This window comes from Boleophthalmus pectinirostris, unplaced genomic scaffold, assembly GCF_026225935.1.
Source record: "Boleophthalmus pectinirostris isolate CB_2022bp ecotype Guang Dong unplaced genomic scaffold, ASM2622593v1 HiC_scaffold_14, whole genome shotgun sequence".
NCBI lineage: Eukaryota > Metazoa > Chordata > Actinopteri > Gobiiformes > Gobiidae > Boleophthalmus > Boleophthalmus pectinirostris.
In genome coordinates this window covers 32,406,363-32,428,481 of record NW_026571047.1, presented here as the reverse complement: position 1 = coordinate 32,428,481, position 22,119 = coordinate 32,406,363, and the positions used below count along the sequence as shown (strand labels likewise).

At 38.0% G+C, this 22,119-nt stretch overlaps 2 protein-coding genes across 5 annotated transcripts in view; one reads left to right on the top strand and one right to left on the bottom strand.

Annotated features, from left to right (window-relative positions):
* LOC110168324 (suppressor of cytokine signaling 3-like) overlaps nt 1-10,940 on the bottom strand; it is a 52,303-nt gene extending 41,363 nt beyond the window's left edge. Inside the window, exon 1 of one of the 3 annotated variants that reach the window (XM_055149844.1) lies at nt 10,737-10,940. The gene's annotated coding sequence lies outside the window, so the exon portion shown is untranslated. Of the gene's footprint in view, nt 1-3,776; nt 4,418-10,736 lie in introns of those variants that run through there. The other 2 variants (XM_055149845.1, XM_055149843.1) reach the window with 2 other exon arrangements.
* A 10,618-nt stretch (nt 10,941-21,558) lies between these two features.
* The window catches only part of LOC110168320 (CDP-diacylglycerol--glycerol-3-phosphate 3-phosphatidyltransferase, mitochondrial), an 82,593-nt gene continuing 82,032 nt past the window's right edge, over nt 21,559-22,119 (top strand). For both annotated transcript variants that reach the window (XR_008631763.1, XM_055150434.1), the window contains exon 1: nt 21,559-21,708. Coding sequence is in view for 1 of the 2 variants with exons in the window: in XM_055150434.1 (XP_055006409.1) it covers nt 21,584-21,708 (125 nt within the window). In the remaining variant the exon portion in view is untranslated. The remainder of the gene's footprint in view (nt 21,709-22,119) is intronic.

The window sequence follows — 22,119 nt, the reverse complement described above, 5'->3', positions numbered from 1 at the left end:
CAGGATACTCCAAAAAATACAGATATACGAATTTTTGTCAGTATATTCCACCTTAATTTACAACAAACATCTCCAAGTTCAGAGTAACAAATCAGAAAAGTGTTATTTAAAAGTCTTATCGGAATTTCAAGAATCCTAAACGGACCGTAAATTTAAAAACGTAATGTATTTATTGATTTATTTATTAATTATTGACAAACCGAACACCACCCACATATTCCATCCACACCCATTCATACTTAATACAAATCCATGAGGAAATAATTTATAATAATAATAATAATTAAAAAAAACAACTCAACAAAAGGCTCAAAACATATTAAAATTAAAAAAACAAGAACTAAATAATGACAATACTGATTATTATTGTTATTATATCCCTAATAATAATTTTTTTTATAGATTTTTTAAGAAACCAGTGGAGCCGATGGTCGATAAACTCGATAAACAATATTTTTGGACCAATACGTCGAGCTGATTTTGGTATTTTTTCCCGAATTATCAATCTATACACACAATTACACCGTATTTGACACCAGTTTCCTGGTGTCAGTTTATTTTTCCAAATTTTTTACAGTTTTTATCGCCATTTATATTGTTTTCTCTTCATTATTATAATATATTGTGATGTGTGAGGAAATATGTCCAAATAATTTAAGTTGTGGATCAATAAAATTTGATTCAAACTTCGTAAAAACTCACCCGCAACCTTTTTTTTACTACGAAGAGTCATATTTTTGGAGTACCGTCTACAATAATATCGAAGTCTCATTGCTTAAATTAGTAGTTTTGGTGATTTTAATGTCTTTTTTGAGATTTTAAAGTCTTTCTTATTCTAAAAAACACTTTGAATTACTTTGTGTACGAACTGTGCTGTACAAATAAACTTGCCAGCTAAAAAAACAGAGGGAACTACATATCCCATGATCCTTTGCTGTTGTCATTACAGACTACACAAATAAACAACTGTTATTATGCACTTTTACATCTTAATTCTTCACATTATAACAGCACCAAAGGCTTTTCAAGGCTTTAAAAGGAAAAAGGCGCATAATTCATAACATAGTTTCGTTCGCCTCCACAAAATATCGCAATAAATATCGTACCGTGAGGCGCATATCGTGAAAACATCGTATCGAGGGATTTTCACATCGTTACATTTCTACCGTCTTTGGATTTAAGTGTTCAAATAAAGCTTTAAACAGTTATTTTTAATCTACATTTATGCTAAACTCAACTAAATATCGGCATCTGTTGGAGATTTGTGACCGATAACAGATATGCAAACAATGGTAAATATCGGCGAAACGATATATCGATCTCTACACAAAAGGGAAGCAAAAACACGTTATTATGATCTTGTTACCGAGATTAAACTAAATTTCTGTTATTTTAATCACGTAATTTCTGAGTCATTTTTAAAAGAAAATATATTTGACTCTTTTTTTGCATTTCTTAAGACCAATAATTGCGATTTTCCACATTTTTTTAACATCTTCCACCCCCAATGTTCATCAAACGAAAGCTTACGATGCAAATTCCTATGTCGATTTATCGTATTTTTTGCAAGATTTTTTGGTATTTTAAGCTGTAGAGGGTTGAAAACGTAACTTATCTGGGTAATTATTGATAAATTGTAGGGACGGTACAAGATCTCCTGAGACAAAACTGCCACAAGATCGTGCACACGACAGAAAAACGATCATGCGAGATTTTTTTCCCCAAGTGTTTACGTTTGGATCGGACAAAAATTGGGTTACACTTCGGGGAGTTACGGCTTTTACAGTTCCAAAAAACAGCACTAGAATGGAAAAAAACTACGAAATCAAATAAATACAAAATAATGAGGTCAAAAAATTGGAAAATGAACCATAAAACGATTAGAAATTATGTTAAAATCTCGTCTTGTCTCGTTCTTGTGCATCAAATTTCGTATCTCGTCTCATCTTGTGGAAATTATACTATTAATTTGTTGTCTTTTAACAATATTGTGTACGGAAAAAAGAAAAAAACAGTGTTGCTTTTTATAGTTTCAGTGACGGTAAGTAGTTTCCATGTTACCGTTTATCGCAATATTTCACTAAAATTTGTTACTGCAATAAAAAAAAAAAACATAAATATTCAAATAAATATATGTTTTCTTAAGGGTCTAAGTGCATTTAGCCGACAAAAATATTCTCTGAATCTGTTGCAGTACAGTAATATCTTTATGGATTGACTGAAATGGAGCAAAGGATCATGGTTTATGTAGTTCCCCCAAACTTAAAACTTTAAACTTTAACATAGCGACAACAAATGTATTAATTATTACATCGTTTCTGCGCAACGCTATTATTAATTAATGCTTAAATTACCAGGTTCCACGAAAGGAAGACTTTATAAACATGAGATAAAGTTAATGTACAGAGTCAATAAAGTCAAGTTATTTATTTACATAATTCGAGCTATGCAGTAGTTCTAGTACTAGTAGTAGTAGTGGTAGTAATTTGGGATAAACGAGGACTAAATGCAGGATTAGGAAACACTTGATCAATATTTAAACTATATTTGAAAGTACATGATGCAGGTACAAGTACAAAAAATATTTATTAAGTAGTCACGACACTTTTTAGCAGAACTAGAAGAGAACTTGGGTAGTAGTACTAGTACTACTAGTACTAATAGTAGTAGTAATTTGGGATAAACTAGGACTATGTGCAGGACTAGGAAACTCTTAATCAATATTTACACTATATTTGAAAGTACATGAAGCAGGTACAAGTACAAAAAAATATTTATTAAGTAGTCACGACACTTTTTAGTAGGACTAGAGTAGGACTCATTGGGGACAAAAGTACTAGTAGTACTAGTACTAATAGTAGTAGTAATTTGGGATAAACTAGGACTATGTGCAGGATTAGGAAACTCTTGACCAATATTTAAACTATATTTTGAAAGTACATGAAGCAAGTACAAGTGCAAAAAATATTTATTAACTAGTCACGACACTTTTTAGTAGGACTAGAAGGGAACTTGGGTAGTAGTAGTACTAATAGTAATAGTAGTAGTAGTAATTTGGGATAAACTATGTAAACTGTGCAGGATTAAGAAACTCTTGATCAACTGAAAGTACATGAAGCAGGTATAAGTGCAAAAAATATTTATTAACTAGTCACTACACTTGGATAGAACTTGGATAGTAGTAGTAGTAGTAGTAGTAGTAGTAGTAGTAGTAGTAGTAGTAGTACTGTGAAACTGTGTAGTAAAATTATGAACAGCTAAAGCCAGTTTGGAGCCAGGACTAGACCAGAACTGGACCAGGACTGACCAGAAAACGCAGTAACCTATAACCTACGTGACCAAGGACCAGACCCGGACTGGACCCAGGACCAAATCCCAGACTTACAGGCACCAAACCAGGACTAAACCAGGACTAAACCCCCGGCTAGAAGTGACCTACATACGGGGGGTGGGGGGGGGATAAACCGGGGCTAAAGCGTGGAAAACCCGGCGCTAAAATCCGGTTTAAATGGGACCAAACGCGGTCCAAACAAGTCCTAACCGAGACTAGACCACAAACGGGACTACAACTCAAAGCGCCGTTCACCATTCACAAAAAAACTACAGCGGCTCCGCTCAACTATCCATCCGTATCGCTGCACTGCACCAAAACCCAAATTTACAACCAAAACCCCGCGATATTTCTGTTTTAACTCTCCGAATCCTCCGTAGTCCCGCTGCTTTGAAAAACGCGAACACGGCGCGTCTTGTCTGCGTGTTGTGCGTTGGTTTTTTACCTTGCAGAGATGGCCAGCCGTCGTGCGTAACCGCTTGTCGCAAAACCAAAGAAAGCCCCGCAAACTACCCGAGAGTAGTGCCAGAAGATAAAATATTAACTCAGGCATTAAAATCCAAAAAGAAGTGTGCGCGGAGAATCAATAGGTGTCCACAAACGCAGAGGGGAGACGGGGGAGAAAGCGGCATCTCGACATCTCCGGGGCAAGGAGGCGAGGAAAAAGCCAAAGCCGAAGCGAGCGAGAAAGAGAGAGGAGAGAGGAGAGGAGAGGAGAGGAGAGGGGGAGGCACGGGCGCGCGGAGGAGCCCAGGCATTTGGATCCGGAGGGGGCGTGGTTTAGGACTCCGGCGGACTTGAGTTTGGTCCCTCGCCGGTTTATTCTGGGTTTTCTTCGGAGCTGTTATAAATTCTGATCGGGTTTATGAGCTGCGTTTTGGGGTTTTGGCTCGGTTACTCGTCCGGACAAGGTTTAAAACTGTTTGGAATTCGAGGTGTTGTTAAATAAATGTTCGCACTGGTCACTTGTTTATTTTTTTTTTTCTGGTTATTCAGTGTCTGGGGTTAAGAAGTAACTGTCCTGTTATATCTGCTATTTCACCCAAAATATCTGGTATAATGTAATATTTGTTTAATCACGTAGTTTAATATGTACTACTACATATTAACTACTACTACTACTACTACTACTACTACTACTACTACTACTGCTGCTGCTACTACTACTACTAATACTACTATTACTATGAATACTAAAACTAATACTACTACTACTGCTGCTGCTACTACTACTACTAATACTAAAACTAATACTACTGCAACTATTAGTAGTAGTAGTTGTAGTAGTATTAGTTTTAGTATTAGTAGTAACAGTAATACTACTACTACTACTGATACTACAACTACTATTACTGCTGCTATTACTACTACTACTGTTACTACTACTATTACTGCCACTACTAGTAGTACTACTAGTACGACTACTATTACTGCTACTACTACTAACACAGCTACCACTGCCATTGCTACTAGTACTAGTACTACTACTACTATTACTGCTACTACAACTACTATTATTGCTGCTATTACTACAACTACTACTACTACTACTACTACTACTATTACTGCTACTACTGCTACTGCTACTACTACTAATACAACTACCACTGCTACTAGTACTAGTACTACTACTACTATTACTGCTACTACTACTAATAGTACTATTACTACTGCTGCTACTACTACTACTAGTACTATGGCTACTACTGCTACTGCTTTTTCCAAGTACTAGCCCAGAGTAACCCAGTGAAAAGAAAGATAGTGCTACTACTATTACTACTACCACTAATACTACTAGTACTAGTACAACAACAACTACTACTACTACTACTACTACTTTTTTTCCAGATCCTAGCCAATCCTAGTAAATAAGTGACAAAAGATCTACTACTATTGTTACTACTAATACTACTACTAAAATATTTTACAGTGTATATAACTTTATAACTAAGCTTATTAAAATACCAGTTCTGAATAATTATTGTTTACACTGCGTTGTGTTTATTTAAGGATTTATCACGTTACATTTTCATTTTCACGCAAACGTCAAAACATCGTCACGTTTATTTATTTTCCTTTTCACGAACGAACCGACCGAAAATCGAAAAAACGCGCGATCTTTTTTTTTTTTTTTTTTTTTTTTTTTTTTTTTTTAACTCGTCTCTCTTTAAACCGTTTACTGCGCGAAAAACTCTCTCCAGGATAATTTAATAACAAATGTCAACACGAGAACGATCCGGGCGGTTTAATATGAGCGCGACGAGGCCCCGCCCCTGATCGAAATGCCAAGAATCTAGAGAGTCCCGGTAGGTAAGAATAAGGGGAAGGTTATTGGAGGTGGCTCCCCCGGCTCTGTGTGTGCGTAAAGCCCGATGTTCGTAAAGCGCCGCCCCCTCCCGTTCATAGCTCGCTTTCCAGTAAAGACAGACGTACGGGAAAGGAGAGAGAGAGAGAGAGAGAGAGAGAGAGAGAGAGAGAGAGAGAGAGAGAGAGAGAGAGAGAGAGAGAGAGAGAGAAAGAGAGAGATTGCCAATAAATAATCATCCACAACATGACCTTTTTGCTGGTGCGTTTCCTGGTACAGCGCAGCGCGATTCTCGACAAAGGTGAAAAAGTTAAAAGCCCGACATATGGCAAGAATAACAGTGTGGATTTTATGAGGAAATGTGCAGTGGAGAAGTGGTGAAGTGTTGAAAGGCGCGCGGACGGACGGACGGACGGGCGCGCGGAGATTCACGTTCATAATAATAATAATAATAATAATAATAATAATAATAATAATAATAATAATAATAATAATAATAATAATAATAATAATAATAACGGGGCAAACGTGCGTCTTTAAATTCGTGAATAAAAATATGCGCATGTTAGTACTTATACACAATTATTTATTAAAGTAAATATAGGAGTTAGTAATAGTATTTGTGTAAATAATAGTGGTAGTGTAGCATAAATATACCTGAAAAACATACATGATGGTAGTAACAGCAAGATTAGTAGTAGCAGTAGTAATTGTTGCAGTAGTAGTAGTAGTAGTAGGTGCAGTAGTTGCAGTAGTAGTAGTTGCAGTAGCAGTACTAGCAGCAGCAGCAGTAGTAGTAGTAGTACTAGTAGTAGCAGTAGTAGTTGCAGTGGTAGTACTACTAGTAGTAATAGTGTTAGTAGTATTAATAATGACAGTAGTAACAGAAATAATAGTAGTAGTAGTAGTAGTAGTAGTAGTAGTAGTAGTAGTAGTAGTAATTGTTGCAGGACTAATAGTAGTAGTAGTAGGTGCAGTAGTTGCAGTAGTACTTGTAGAAGTAGCAGTAATAGTATCAGCAGCAACAATAGTAGCAGTTGTAGTAGTAGCTGTAGTAGTAGTGGCAGTAGTTGCAGTAGTAGTTACAGTAGTAGTTGTAGTAATAGTATTAGCAGTAGTTGCAGTAGTAATAGTAGTAGTAGCAGTAATAATAGTAGTAGTTGCAGTAGTAGTAGTAGTAGTAGCAGAGCAGTAGTTGCAGTACTACTAGTAGTAGTTGTAGTAGTAGTAGTAGTAGTAGTAGTAGTAGTAGTAGTAGTAGTAGTAGTAGTTGCAGTAGTGGTAGCAGATCACAGTAATGGGTGATTGTACTTTGAGCAGATATTTGTTTTAATTATCATGATTGTAATAGTAGTAGCAGTAGTAGTAGTAGTAGTAGTAGTAGTAGTAGTAGTAGTAGTAGTAGTAGTAGTAGTAGTAGTAGTAGTAGTAGTAGTAGTAGTAGTTGTAGTAGTAATAGTAGTAGTAGTAGTTCTAGTAGTAGTAGTAGTAGTAGTAGTAGTAGTAGTAGTAGTAGTAGTAGTAGTGTAGTAATAGTAGTAGTAGTAGTAGTAGTAGTAGTAGTAGTAGTAGTAGTAGTAGTAGTAGTAGTAGTAGTAGTAGTAGTAGTAGTGTAGTAGTAGTAGTAGTAGTAGTAGTTGTAGTAGTAGTAGTAGTAGTGTAGTAGTAGTAGTGTAGTAGTAGTAGTTAGTAGTAGTAGTAGTTAGTAGTAGTTAGTAGTAGTAGTAGTAGTAGTAGTAGTAGTAGTAGTAGTAGTAGTAGTAGTAGTAGTAGTAGTAGTTGTAGTAGTAGTTGTAGTAGTAGTTGTAGTAGTAGTAGTAGTAGTAGTGTAGTAGTGTAGTAGTAGTTGTAGTAGTAGTAGTAGTAGTAGTTAGTAGTAGTAGTTAGTAGTAGTAGTAGTAGTAGTAGTAGTAGTAGTAGTAGTAGTTGTTGTTGTTGTTGTTGTAGTAGTAGTTGTAGTAGTAATAGTAGTAGTAGTAGTAGTGTTGTAGTAGTAGTTGTAGTAGTAGTTGTAGTAGTAGTAGTAGTAGTAGTAGTAGTAGTAGTAGTAGTTGTAGTAGTAGTAGTAGTAGTAGTAGTAGTTGTAGTAGTAGTAGTAGTAGTAGTACCATGACAGTAGCTTCAGTCTGAATGTTATTGAATTAAAGAAGTAGGTCACAGTGATGATCCTCAGTACTTTGAGCACATGTTTGTTTTATTGTTTTATTGATCATGATAGTTGCAGTATTAGCAGTAGCAGTAGCAGTAGAAGCAGTAGCAGTAGTTGCAGTCGTAGTAGTAGCCTCAGTGTGAACGTGATTGAAGTAGAGTAGACCACAGTAATGGGTGACAGTACTTTGAGCAGATGTTTATTGTACTGAACATTATTGCATGTTAAAGTAATTGCCGTCTAATTAGATGAGGCTAATTGCCGCTTGGAGTAATATCCACGTTATTAAATATTAATAAAACAGAATCATACGTCCACTTCTTTGTTCGAACACGAGTCTATTAATTTACTCGCCGCACATGCACTTCATTTTGATTTAGTGTGTCATAATTAACGACAAATTTAATCAAGTGAAATATAATATGAAGCAAAACGGGTTTATTGTTAACTTTAATTCACGTTATAATGTTTTTACTTCCTCAAAAACAAACCTATAATTGTGTTTTGTTTCATTCACAAATCTTTATTTGTCATCTCCAAAGCTCAAAATGCTCTGCTCCACCTTGTGATGTCATGAAGTGGTAGTTTTAATGTTAAAATTTACATATTTTTAAGTTTAGTTCAGTGGAAATCAGCAATTTCGGGGCTAAAACGATCCAAATGATTCTCGTGAAGGTGTGCGGAGTTTAGAAACACAGTGGAGCACTTCCTGTATCACCGCATGACATCACAAGTTGGGACAGAGCGTGTTTTCAATTTGAGAGAAGAACTGTAGATTTGCAAATAAATTTAGTTTGTGACTTAAACGAAACTTTAAACATTAAATTTGAAACGTAGATTCAAAAGTCGACGCTTTTTAGGAGCACTGCGGAACATTTGTAGCGGAGGGTCCGTCGTCTGCTTGTTGCCATGGTGAAGTTTTATAACTTTTTCTAAAACAGGGGTGTTAAACTCAAATTCACAGAGGGTCAAAATTAAAAACTGGATTAATAAAACTAAAAGCTCGTGAGCCAAACTAAATATTTATTAAAAATTTCAACAGCATCTGCATGTTTTCTCTTCTTTCGAGATATGTAACATTAAACTTTTTCTTATTAAAATACATTTTTAATAATAGTTTTACTTAAACGTTGAATCCAGAACAAGCAAAATATAAAATAATAAACAGTTTTTCTATAATTTTCTAATTCTATAGTCAATCTGTAGCCGGCGGGTCAGCTCGAACACGTATTTGATATGATCTCGCGGCCCAAATTTAATCATTTTGCAGGCCAAATTTGGTCCCTGGGCCTGAATTTGACATTTGTTTGATTGGTCTAAAATGTTCCGCAGTGTGCATTAAACCAATCAAACCTAGAAATGTGCTTTTTTGTTGTATGATTATTGTTTTTCTCTTGGCGCAAACTCAAAATAAAAAAAGCATATCAATCAAAAACGAATCAAAAAATCAAATCAACACAACACTTAACTACACTACAGTACAATACAAGTCAGATCTGTGGAGAGGCGCCCCTATTCACAGAAGGAATTATTGTGTTTTTGAGCAACAGAAACGCCCGAAATGAATAAACACTAGATGGAATTGTTGAAAGTCACACCATGAATCATTCCAGGAAAAGCAATAACATCTCCAAAAGTTACACATCGCACCGTTAAGCAACACTTTTGAACTTTTTTATCTACTCAAGTGTTACGTTTTTTGCATGAAAGTAAACAAGACTTACAGGAATAATTTCTCCTTTTATCAGTCCAAATCTAAATAAAATAGAGAAACAGCGTGCGTCATTAAATTAGTGAATAAAAATATGCGCATGTTAGTACTTATACACGGAAAAAATATACGTTATTAATAATATTAGTGTAAATAGTAGTAGTAGTATAGCTTAAATATACCTGATAAACATAGTCTGAGTTGTAATATTAGAAGTAGTAGTAGTTGCAGTACTAATTGTAGTACTATTAGTAGGTCCAGTACAAGTACTTGCAGTAGTAATAGTAATAGTGGTAGTAGTAGTTGCAGTAGTAGATGCAGTAGAAGTAGTAATATTAGTAGAAGGAGGTGCAGTACTAGTAGTAGTTGCAGTAGTACTTGCATAGTAGTAGTAGTAGTAATAGTAGTAGTAGTAGTAGTACTAGTACTACTAGTAGTAATAGTACTTGTAGTAGTAGTAGTAGTAGTAGTAGGAGTCGTAGTAGTAGTAGTTACAGTAGTAGGAGTAGTAGTAGTAGTAGTTGTTGTAGTAGTAGTTGCAATACTAGTTGCAGTAGGAGTAGTACTAGCTGCAGTAGGGGTAGTAGTAGTTGCAGTACAAGTTGCAGTAGGAGTAGTAGTTGTTGTAGTAGTAGTAGTTACAGAAGTAGTAGTAATAGTAGTTGCAGTACTAGTTGCGGTAGGAGTAGTTGTAATAGTTGTAGTAGGAGTACTTGCAGAAGTAGTAGTAGTAGTAGTAGTAGTACTAGTAGTAATAGTAGTAGTAGTAGTCGCAGTACTAGTTGCAGTAGTAGTAGTAGTAGTAGTAGTAGTAATAGTAGTAGTAGTAGTCGCAGTACTAGTTGCAGTAGAAGTAGTAATAATAGTTGTAGTAGTAGTAGTTGCAGAAGTAGTAGTAGTAGTAGTAGTAGTAGTAGTACTAGTTGCAGTAGGAGTAGTAGTAATAGTAGTAGTAGTTGCAGTAGTAGTAGTTGAAGTACTAGTTGCAGTAGGTAATTATTATTATGTAGTAATTATTGTATTTTTAATTGACAGAAACACCTGTAATGAATAAATGCTGGATGGAAAAGTTTAAAGTCACACTACGGAACATTCCAGGCAAAGCAACAACATCTCCATGGAGACAAGCAGGTAGAAAAGTCACACATCGCACCGTTAAGCAACACCTCTCAACCTTTTAATCTACAAAAATCTCACTTCTTTTTTTTTTTTTTTTTTTTTTAAAGTAAACAAAACTTACAGCAATAATTCCTCCTTTTACGCGTCCAAATCCCGTTTATACTTTTATAACCTCTCCATTGTTCCAGATAAGGATTTACTCACAGCTTTTCCTCGCGGCGTTTCTACCTCCGAGCCGTGATGAAACCGGCGATTAACTCTTCCCTCCCTGCGCGGACGTGGAAAAACCTCGCGCACGTTTCACCAGAGGAACTCCGGCGCAGCACCAGAGTCACAGAGCGCAGAGACGGACATGTGATCACCAGAGGCTCACTCTTACCGAAAGAGGAGTGTGGAAACAGAGGAAGCAAGAGGCTGCCAGAGGAGATGGGGCTAAAGATTGGCAAATTAAAGCGGTAAAAGTGGTGCAAATTACCGCGTTAACATAAAAAAAACACTACATGATTACAACTACTAAACCTTAATTAGTTTTAAATGTACAAAATTGTCAGAAAGTTGTTAAATCCTCAAAAATAAAAAAAAAAAAACTCAAAAAAACAGACCTGGAGTTGTGTTTTGTTTCATTCACACAAGTTCGAGTAACTTTTTTATTATTGCCTGTCTACATCAGACATGTCAAATTCAGGCCCGGGGACCAAATTCGGGCCACGATATAATCATATTTGGTCCGTGAGATCGTATCAAATATGTATTACAGCTGTCCGCCGGCTACAGATAGACTATAGTACGGAAGCCGAGAGGGGTCACGACAAATGCAAACGTCGCAACAAATACAAATGCGACAACACAACAAAAAGCCACAACAAACCAAAAAAAGCCACAACACACACAAAAAAAGCCACAACAGAAATGACCGCGGGACTCTATTTTAATGCAAATGCCGCAACAAATACAAATGCAATAACACAACAAAAAGCCACAACAAACCAAAAAAAGCCACAACACACAAAAAAAAGCCACAACACACCAAAAAAAGCCACAACGGAAATGACAGAGGGACTCTATTTTAATGCAAATGCCGCAACAAATACAAACACCACAACGCAAACGCAAATGCCACAACACATTAAAAAGCCACAACATATTAAAAAGCCACAACGGAAATGACCGCGGGACTCTATTTTAATGCAAACGCCACAACAACAACAAAAAAAGCCACAACACAACAAAAAGCCACAACACACCAAAAAAAAAAAGCCACAACGGCAATGACTATGGGACTCTATTTTATTCAAATGCGACAACATAAACGCAAATGCCACAACACATTAAAAAGCCACAACACATTAAAAAGCCATAACGGAAGTGACCACAGGACTCTATTTTAATGCAAACGCCGCAACAAATACAAACGCCACAACACAACAAAAAGCCACAACAAAAACAAAAAAAAAAAAAAGCCACAACACACAAAAAAAATCTTTTTTGTCAACAACTTGAAAGAATATCACAGGTTTAACTTTACCCTGTTGGAGTGTAACTCTTTCCTACATTCTGATACTTTACTTATTTCAATAGTCCCTCTAGTTTCTGAATAAGAGACATTTGAATGTCAAAAATCTGCCCGTTTCCCTCCGTGACCACTTGACCGGACCCATGTAATAACTTATAGCTCCCGAGCTACAGGTTGGAGACCCCTGCACTAGACGATTTGCAAAAACCCTAGAAGTTGTAGATCAATCAGAGAAGATCTGTGAAGCCATGACGTCAAACTCGTGGCGTCTGTCTGTGTCCCTTTTGTGGTTCAGCACAACAGTAAACAAAACGTCGAGATGGATGTAGACGAAGACAGACATTCTGTGTTGGCAACGATTCCTGAGATCGAGGATTTAAAGCTGAAATAAAGAATGTTTGGTGAATTTTATCAAGGGGAAAGACGTTATTGTCCTTCTTCCTACAGGATTTGGTGCATTACAAACGTCACGACCAAACAGCAGTGATTGGTTAAATAAATAAAGTACCTGCTTACTGTCGAGCGAACGAATCCTAATACTGCGAGGTCAGACAGTTTCTACAAAGTGAAACCGGCCGATGAATCAGGTTAACAATGAGCACAGGCCACTGAAAACAGTACGACGACATCTTGAGTTCACCTTCAGATTTTATTATAGTTTTATGTGACTTCCACATTATAAAACGGTTGTGCCCAGTGGAGCTGATGCCACCGTAAACGTCTTCTCAACAAAACTGTGAAGTTGTCAGCACTTCTGATGGTTAACTGCACATCACACTAGTGAGGGCAGCAGTTTATTTGTGCCCAAATGATTATGTGACATTACCAAATCACAAGTGTTTCACAATTCAGAAAATAAAACTGGTACATCACAGTGAGCGTGAAACAGTGAAGGTGAAAACAGTGAAGTCTTGAACTGTTGGGTTTCGGATCAGATCACAACATTATAAAGTTTAATCCGTGTGTCATTTGTTCATTCGTTTTCAAAATAAAACCAAAAATAAGAAAACGAAAAAACCCAGCAATTTTCTTCATTATTTGTCTCCAAAACTAAAATGAACAAACAGATAACGATTGTTTTTTCAGTTTTTGATTTTGTGTTTAAATGAAAAATGGAAAAAAAACGGATAACGACCGTTTCCCGTTGACGTGACTTAAACTGTGATGAACCAAGACTAAACCAAGACTGAACCAGGACTGAACCAGGACTGAACCAAGACTGAACCAAGACTAAACCAAGACTGAACCAGGACTGAACCAGGACTAAACCAAGACTGAACCAAGACTAAACCAAGACTGAACCAGGACTAAACCAAGACTGAACCAAGACTAAACCAAGACTGAACCAGGACTGAACCAGGACTAAACCAAGACGACAAGACTAAACCAGGACTGAACCAGGACTGAACCAAGACTAAACCAGACTGAACCAGACTAAACCAGACTGAACCAGGACTAAACCAGGACTGAACCAAGACTAAACCAAGACTGAACCAGGACTGAACCAGGACTAAACCAGGACTGAACCAGGACTAAACCAAGGACTGAACCAGGACTGAACCAGGACTGAACCAGGACTGAACCAGGACTAAACCAAGACTAAACCAAGACTGAACCAGGACTGAACCAGGACTAAACCAGACTGAACCAAGACTAAACCAGACTAAACCAAGACTGAACCAGACTAAACCAAGACTGAACCAGGACTAAACCAAGGACTGAACCAGGACTGAACCCAGGACTAAACCAGGACTGAACCAAGACTAAACCAGGACTGAACCAGGACTGAACTGAACCAGACTGAACCAGGACTGAACCAGGACTGAACCAGGACTGAACCAAGGACTAAACCAGGACTGAACCAGGACTGAACCAAGACTGAACCAGGACTGAACCAGGACTAAACCAGGACTAAACCAGGACTGAACCAAGACTAAACCAGGACTGAACCAGGACTAAACCAGGACTAAATCAGGTCTGAACCAGGTCCAGGACTAGAATGGAACCAGACCAGGACTGAGACCAGCACTGAGTCTGGGACCAGCCCGGGACTGAGACTGGGACCAGACCAGGACCAGATCAGGACTGAGACCAGGACTGAGACCAGGACTGAGACCAGGACTAGACCAGTACTGAGACCGGGACCAGACTGGGACTGAGACCAGGACCAGAGCAGGACTGAGACCAGGACAGAGACCAGAACTGAGACCACGACTGAAATCAGTACTGAGACTGGGACCAGACCAGGACTGAGACTGGGACCAGACTAGGTTCATTCCTTGTTGAGTCCTGGTTTAGTCCTGTTTTAGACCTGGTTTAGACCTGGTTTAGTCCTGTTTCAGTCCTGGTCACATGTGTATAATTTATGTTGTGTAGGTGATTCTGAATCGGCGTTAATTTTAATAACATAATTCTGCTTCAATTTTAGTAAAAAAAACACCAAGTATTTCAGATTTTTACTGTACTTTTACCTTAATATTTGTACTATATTTGTGATTTTTTATTTTTTTTTAAATAAACAAACAATCTATACGAAACCTGTGTGCATTTCGGCGCGTCAAGTTTAGTGTACGTTTTCTTTTTCTTCTTTTTTTATTTGTATTTGTGTCTGTCCTGATTTACATAAAGCGTCTTTGAATGTCACGAAAAGCACTTTACACGTGTTATGTCTTATTATTTTTATTGTCATTATCGTCCTTGTTATTATTAGGTCTAAGTTAATTAATGGATTACGACTAAAGGTTAAGTATTCATTAAATTATGACTAAGCCTGAATCATTCTTCTTAAGTCTTTGTTTATGATTTATTGAGGCGATTAAATCTGTACTATTTATAACGCTCTACTATTTCATGAATGTCGTATGTGGATTTTTGTTTTTTTTTAGTGTTAGTGCTGGAAATGTTCCACAGTATGGCATTAAGTGTATAAAAGTGGCATTTATTCAAGGTGTTTTTAATAATACCCTGAAACATTTGCATTCTTGTGGAGCGATAAAGTTTCTCAGAGTCTAAGTTTGAGTTCTTAATGTGAGCAGGTTCGCCTCGGTCTCCACAGATCCGAGCCGTAACGTGGTTTGATAGTGTCGTGCGCTGGTCTCCGTGGAGATAGATAAACGGGATACTGTGGGACATTCTAATAAATCAACAGAAAAGCAGTGGAAAAGTTACTGTTTGCAGATTTATAAAGTGTTTAATTAGTAACAGTCCTTGCTTCATATTGGCTGTGTTGAAGCTGAGCAAAGGATCATGGTCAATGTAGTCATCAATAAGTAAAAAGTAGCAGAAGTAGCAGTAGTAGTAATAGTAGTAGTAGTTGCAGTTGCTGTAGTAGTAGTAATAGTAGTGGTAGTAGTTGTTTCTGTTGTAGTGGTACAGTAGTAGGCAAGGCAAGGCAAGGCAAGTTTATTTGTACAGCACAATTCGTACACAAAGTAATTCAAAGTGCTTTACAGAATAAGAAATACATCAAAATCATAATAAAAACAAATCAAAACATAAATAATCATGAAGATTAAAATTAAAAAAGAGAGACATAAATTGGAGAGAGGAGTGCGGATTGAAAACCTTTCAGTTATTTGCACAGTTAAACAGAAATGTTTTGAGTCTGGATTTAAACAGCGTCACAGAAGAGTCTGTCTCACATGTTCAGACTGTTCCAGGTTTTAGCTGCATGAACCTGAAACTCTGACTCCCCTTGTTTAGTCGTGACTCTGGGCACCAGCAGGAGGCCGGTCCCTGAGGTCCTCAGAGTGTGAGATGTTCATATGACACTAACATGTCACAGATGGACTTTGGTGCTCGGCCATGGAGACACTTGTACAAGCAGAACTGCTTTAAAGTCTCTGAGCCACAGGAGCCAGTGCAGAGACCTGAGCACAGGACTTATGTGCTCGTACTTCCTAGTTCGAGTCAGGACCCGAGCTGCAGCGTTCTGGATGTTCTGGATGTTCTGGATGTTCTGGATGTTCTGCAGCGTCTCACAGCTCGTTTGGAGAGACCAGTGAGCAGAACATTACAGTATCTAACCTACTGGAGACAAACGCATGGATAAGTTTCTCCAAGTCTGATTTAGACAGTAAACCTTTGATTTTTGCTATGTTTTTTAGATGGTAAAAGGCTGCAGATGCTATTGACTTGATGTGGCTGTTAAAGTTCAAGTCTGAGTCCATTATTACCCCTAGATTTCTTGCCTGATTTGAAGGTTTTAGAGAGAGAGACTGGAGGTGACTGCTGACACTGTCCCTTTGTTTCTGTGGACCAAACACTATGACTTCAGTCTTGTCAGAGTTTAGCTGGAGAAAGTTGTTTTGCCTCCACACACTGATCTGTTGGATGCAGTGACCAAGTGACTCCACTGGTCCATAGTCTCCTGCTGCCAGAGAGACGTAGATCTGAGTGTCGTCTGCATAATTGTGGTAGGACATGTTATTGCTGCTTATTAACTGGCCTAATGGCAGCATGTAGAGATTGAACAACAGGGGGCCCAGGATTGACCCCTGAGGCACCCCACAGGTCAGGGCCATAGTAGTTGTAGTAGTAGCAGTAGCAGTAGAAATAGAAGTAGAAGTGGTAGTACTAGTTGCAGTAGTAGTAGTAGTAATAGCAGTAATAGTAATAGTAGCAAAAGTAGTAGTAGTAGTAGTTCCAACAGTAGAAGTAGTAGTAGTAGCAGTTGCAGTAGTAGTAGAAGTAGTAGTAGCAGTAATAGTAGCAGTAGTAGTATCAGTAGAAGTAGCAGTAGTAGTTTTAGTAGTAGTAGTAGTTGCAGTAGAAATAGAAGTGGAAGTGGTAGTTGTAGTAGTAGCAGTTGTAGTAGTAGTAATAGCAGTAGTAGTAGCAGTAGTAGTACTCGTTGCAGTACTACTAGTACTTGCAGCAGCAGCAGTACTAGTTGCAGTACTAGTAGCAGTTGCAGTACTAGTAATACTTGCAGTAGTAATAATAGTAGCAATAGTAGTAGCAGTAATAGTTGCAGTACTAGTTGCAGTACTAGCAGTTGCAGTAGTAGTAGTAGTAGTACTTGCAGTAGTAATAATAGTAGCAATAGTAGTAGCAGTAATAGTTGCAGTACTAGCAGTTGCAGTAGTAGTAGTAGTAGTACTTGCAGTAGTAATAATAGTATCAGTAGTAGTTGTTACTGTACATATAGGACTTCTGTTCTCAGAAGCTCAGCGGGGGTCATGGTCTGGGCTTGGATGGGAGACCGCGGGGAAAATCAGGAGCCACAGGGGGGCGCCACTCACAAAAACTGTGGTTGTGTCTTTCGGCAAGACACTTCACTCACATTGCCTGGTATGAAATGGAGTGTGCGTGAGTGTTGGTGGTGGTCGGAGGGACCGATGGTGCAGATTGGCAGCCTCGCTTCTGTCAGTCTGTCCCAGGGCAGCTGTGGCTACAATAGGGGTTTACCACCTCTGGGTACTGAGTGACTAAATAATGCTTTGTAAAGTGTTTTTGAGTGTCCAGAAAATTCTGTACAGATGTGGTAGTAGCAGTAGTATTTGTAGGAGTAGTAGGTGTAGTAGTAGTTGTTGAAGTAGTAGTAGTAATAGCAGTAGCAGTAATAGTAATAGTAGTACTAGTAGTAGTAGCAGTAGTAGTATTAGTAGCAGTAGTAGTAGTAGTAGTAGTTGTACTAGTAGTAGAAGTAGTAGTAGTAGTAATAGCAGTAGCAGTAATAGTAATAGTAGTACTAGTAGTAGTAGTAGTAATAGTAGTAGAAGTTGTAGTAGTAGTTGTAGTAATAGTAGTAGTAGTAGCAGTAATAGTAGTAGTAATCGTAGCAGTAATAGTAGTAGTAGTAGTAGTCGTAGTAGTAGTAGTAGTAGTACTAGTAGCAGTGGTAGTAGTAGCAGTAGTAGCAATAATAGTAGTAGTAATAGCAGTAGTAGTAGTTGTTGTAATAGTCGTAGTAGTAGTAGTTGTACTAGTACTAGCAGTTGCAGTAGTAGTAGTAGCAGTAGTAGTAGTAGCAGTAGTAGTAGCAGTAGAAGTAGAAGTACCAGTAGTAGTAGTAGTAGCAGTAGTAGTAGTAGCAGTTGCAGTAGTAGCAGTAGTAGTTGTAGTAGTAGTAGCAGTAATAGTAGTAGTAGTAGTAGTAGTAGTAGTAGTAGTAGTAGTAGTAGTACTAGTAGCAGTAGCAGCAGTACTAGTAGTAGTAGTAGTTATTGTAGTAGTAGTAGTTGCAGTAGCAGTAGTAGTATTAGTAGTGGTAGTAGTAGTAGCAGTTGCAGTAGCAGTAGTAGTATTAGTAGCAATAGTAGTAGTAGTAGTAGTAGTAGTAGTATTAGTAGTGGTAGTAGTAGTAGCACTAGTACTAGCAGTTGCAGTAGTAGCAGTAGTATTAGTAGTAGTAGTATTTGTTCAGTACATATAGCAGTTGTGTAGATGTGGGTGTGTCTGGGGCTGAAGGAATTTAAAATAACGAAGCATGAAGTGAAACAAAACACATTTTAAAGTCATGTTGACCTCCAGAGCGTGAAGAAGCCAGAGCAGAAGATTATAAGAAACAAACAAACAAACACCGACGGAAAAGAAACCAAAACAACGTCACGCAACATAAAGGACCAGGATTTACTCTCGCTCGTGAAATCATGTGCATCAAATATTTACACGACACATGTCCATCATGTACATTTGTGCGTGAACATTTCCTGGTGTGAGGTGTGATTCTAATCTCCCTCATCACATCTCAGAAACTAAACGAGACTCAGTGACCGTCGCTGATCTGAAAGTTTGTTTGTTTTTGTTTTTGTTTTTATTCAGAGCCCCATTAGTCACTGAAAGACAGAAACTAATCTTCCAGGTCAGGCTATAAAAACAAACAAACAGACACAAGCTTCCCACACTTTTTCACTGACAAAATTTCAAAACTTTTTTTTTTTTTTTCACAATCTAAAGTGAATTTTCCATGACTTTACAGCACCTACATGTGTGAAATTGATCAGACTTTTAGGGCTAAATATGAAATGTGAACTCTTTCCACTCACCTTATGGTTTGGGATTATAGTTTTTTAACATTCAAAATCCTGTCAGTGTTTTTATTGTCGTCTCTTTAAAAAAAAAAAAAAGGCGCAGACGTTCAGAAATAATCATAACAGCTTCATGAGAACTTAACGCTATAGGTGAGTTTCATTGTTGACAAAAGCGCGCGTTGCATGCTGGGAATTATTTTGGTCGGCGGCAAAAAACACTAATTCAACATGACGGACGGAGCGAGAAAGCACGTAAAAGGTATTGATCCCGGTTATTTATCCACTCTAACGGCAGAGGACCCAAGACCATTTGACCAGAAATTGGTCATAAGCATCGATGGACGACAAATCACCCTTTTCAACCCCGACAAAAGGTGGACCAAACCAAATTTCTGGTCTGAATCGCCAACTACCTGGACAAATATTCACTTGGGCGATATCCACAATGACTTGGTGGAAACTCCTGGGCCATTCACAGCAGAAAAGATGAAAACCTCCAAGAGTCTCGATGTGTTGTTGAACTTGTTGGAGTCCACGGTTTGTTAGGATCTTCTACGTTTGCTCTGCGGATGTTTGAAAGCCGTTTAATTCACCGTTAGTGGTTCTTTTCACTCAGAATACGAAAAAGACATTGTCCTTCTTCCGTGCTTCTATTTGTGCATCAGATAATGCAGCAGGAATTTACCATTATCGGGGATAAATACGCGAGGTTACGCACTGTGTTTGACGCTATCGTGTTTCTTGTCTCGGACCAAAATATTTCCCAGCAGCAACGCGGGCTTTTAATAACAATGACGTCAGCTGAAACTTGCCTATACTTGTGTGAAAGAGATACTAAAATTCTTGCCAAGCTGAGGCCATCTAGTGCCTCCGCTCAATTTAATTTCTCTCCAGCGACTAGATCAGAAATCGGAATACACTAGACCGGGGGTGGGCAAACTAAGTCCCGGGGGCTTTTTAATCTGGCCCCTCAAACTTTAATAATAATGTCAGTGTTTTAAAAGTCATTTCAATAAACAGCAAATACCGTGGGACTTGAAAGACCAATATTTTCTTGTAATGCTTTGTAATGATTTTCAGTTATGGGATATTTCACTAACATGGGATATTTTTTTCTCGAATGAGGTGGATTACCAAAAAAAAAAACTCCAACCATCTGCTCCTGGTCCGGCCCTTCTGTCAAATTTTAGAACCTTTTGTGGCCCACGAGTCAAAAAGTTTGCCCACCCCTGCACTAGACGGTTCACAAAAACCCCGGAAGTGCAAGTCCGGACAATAGTCAATCAGCGAAGAGCCAGACATTCTGTGTTGGCAACGATTCCCAAGATCGAGGATTTAAGGCCGGAATAAAGAGACTATTTGGTGAATTTTATCAAGGGGAAAGACGTTATTGTCCTTCTTCCTACAGTATTTGGCACATTACATACGTCACGACCAAATAACAGCGATTGGTTAAATAAAAAAAGTACCCGCCTACTGTCAAACGAATGAATCCTAATGCTGTGAGATCACACGGTTTCCACAAAGTGAAACTGTCTGATGAATCAGGTTACTAAAATTCCATGATTTTCTCAAAACTTTCATTGAATTTACAAAAATTCCATGACTTTTCACACCACAAAAATAACAAAAAATATACAAATAATCACGATAATCAAAATAATAGCTCTACTCAACTCAATTATTCTATTGTTAAGCCTGTTTTTGACTTGGGACTTGACTCGGACTTGAGGTCAAAGACTTGAGACTTGCAAAACAACGACTTGGTGCCACCTCTGGGAAGTGCTACATAAAAGTCTAGTACATTTTATTTATTTATTTATTTATTTTTTTAAAGCTCAGAAATTTTTTTTCATCAAGTACTTATACTGTAGATTCACACTGGACATTGAAGCCAAAATGTAAAAATAATAGGTCAAGATACACTTTAAACATAAATTGGTTGTTGTTAATTGCAAATAACAGTCTAATAATAGCCTACTAGTGAAATATACGATGATAAAATTATCTTAGCAGTGACTCAAGGAGGCCTATATGCTCTCATTACCGTCTAACCAACGAGACAAAAGCCGATTATTCAATTTAATCATGGACGTAACCCGTGGCTCTGGCTTTGTCTTAAATTGAATTATTGCTTTAATAAAAAAACGTAATTGTATTAGTTCTAGAGGCAAACTCAGAACACGTCCTCCCACTTTATTATAGAACTAAAACAGCACATTCTGTTCTGTTCGGCTGAGCTCGTGACCCTGCAGTTACAAAGTCCGCCACTTGGAGTCCTATTTCTTTGTTTTGGTATTTATTAAAATATTAAATCAACGATAAAAATAAATATAATCATCATCAGTCTACTTTAAAACAGCATGTTAGTAATAATATAATTTAATTTCGTTCGTGATTGCGTTGTTTTGTTTTCCCGTGTCGTGTTTTGCGTTGTCAATAAAGTTTTTTTTTTTCAAAGCGGTTGACAGAGGAGCAGTGATGGCGGCGCCCGTGTCCTGGAGGAGGCTGGTGAACTCCGTGTACTCGGTGTCCTCTCCGGCCGTGGCGGGGGTCTTCAGCCGGATCACGGACCGGCTCTTCAAGGCCAGGGACCGGGGAGGCGGGTAAGCTCCGAACCGGGCCCGGGAGCGGCGTGTGCGGGCCGTGTGACCGCGAAATGTCCGGGACAACGCTCCATAAACAAACCCGCGGCACAGTTCGGTGATGCAGCTGCACGATCTGAACCTCTGCGATGTTTCTGCGAATAAAATACAATGACAACGCAATTACGATCATTCTACGCAAAGTTTAGTCTCAATTTTCTATGAATTAGTCGTAAAAAATGCATGTCAGACGTGTAGTAGTTCTGCAAACACATTTGAACTGACTGAGGCAATGTTACATAATCTTACAAATCTCAACATTCCCCACGCCAACATTATTTAAAGCTGCATTGGTAACTTTGCCGGTGGAGCGTTCGTCAAATGCTGTTATGAGATGTTGTTGCTTTGTCTGGAATTTTTCGCAGTATTAGT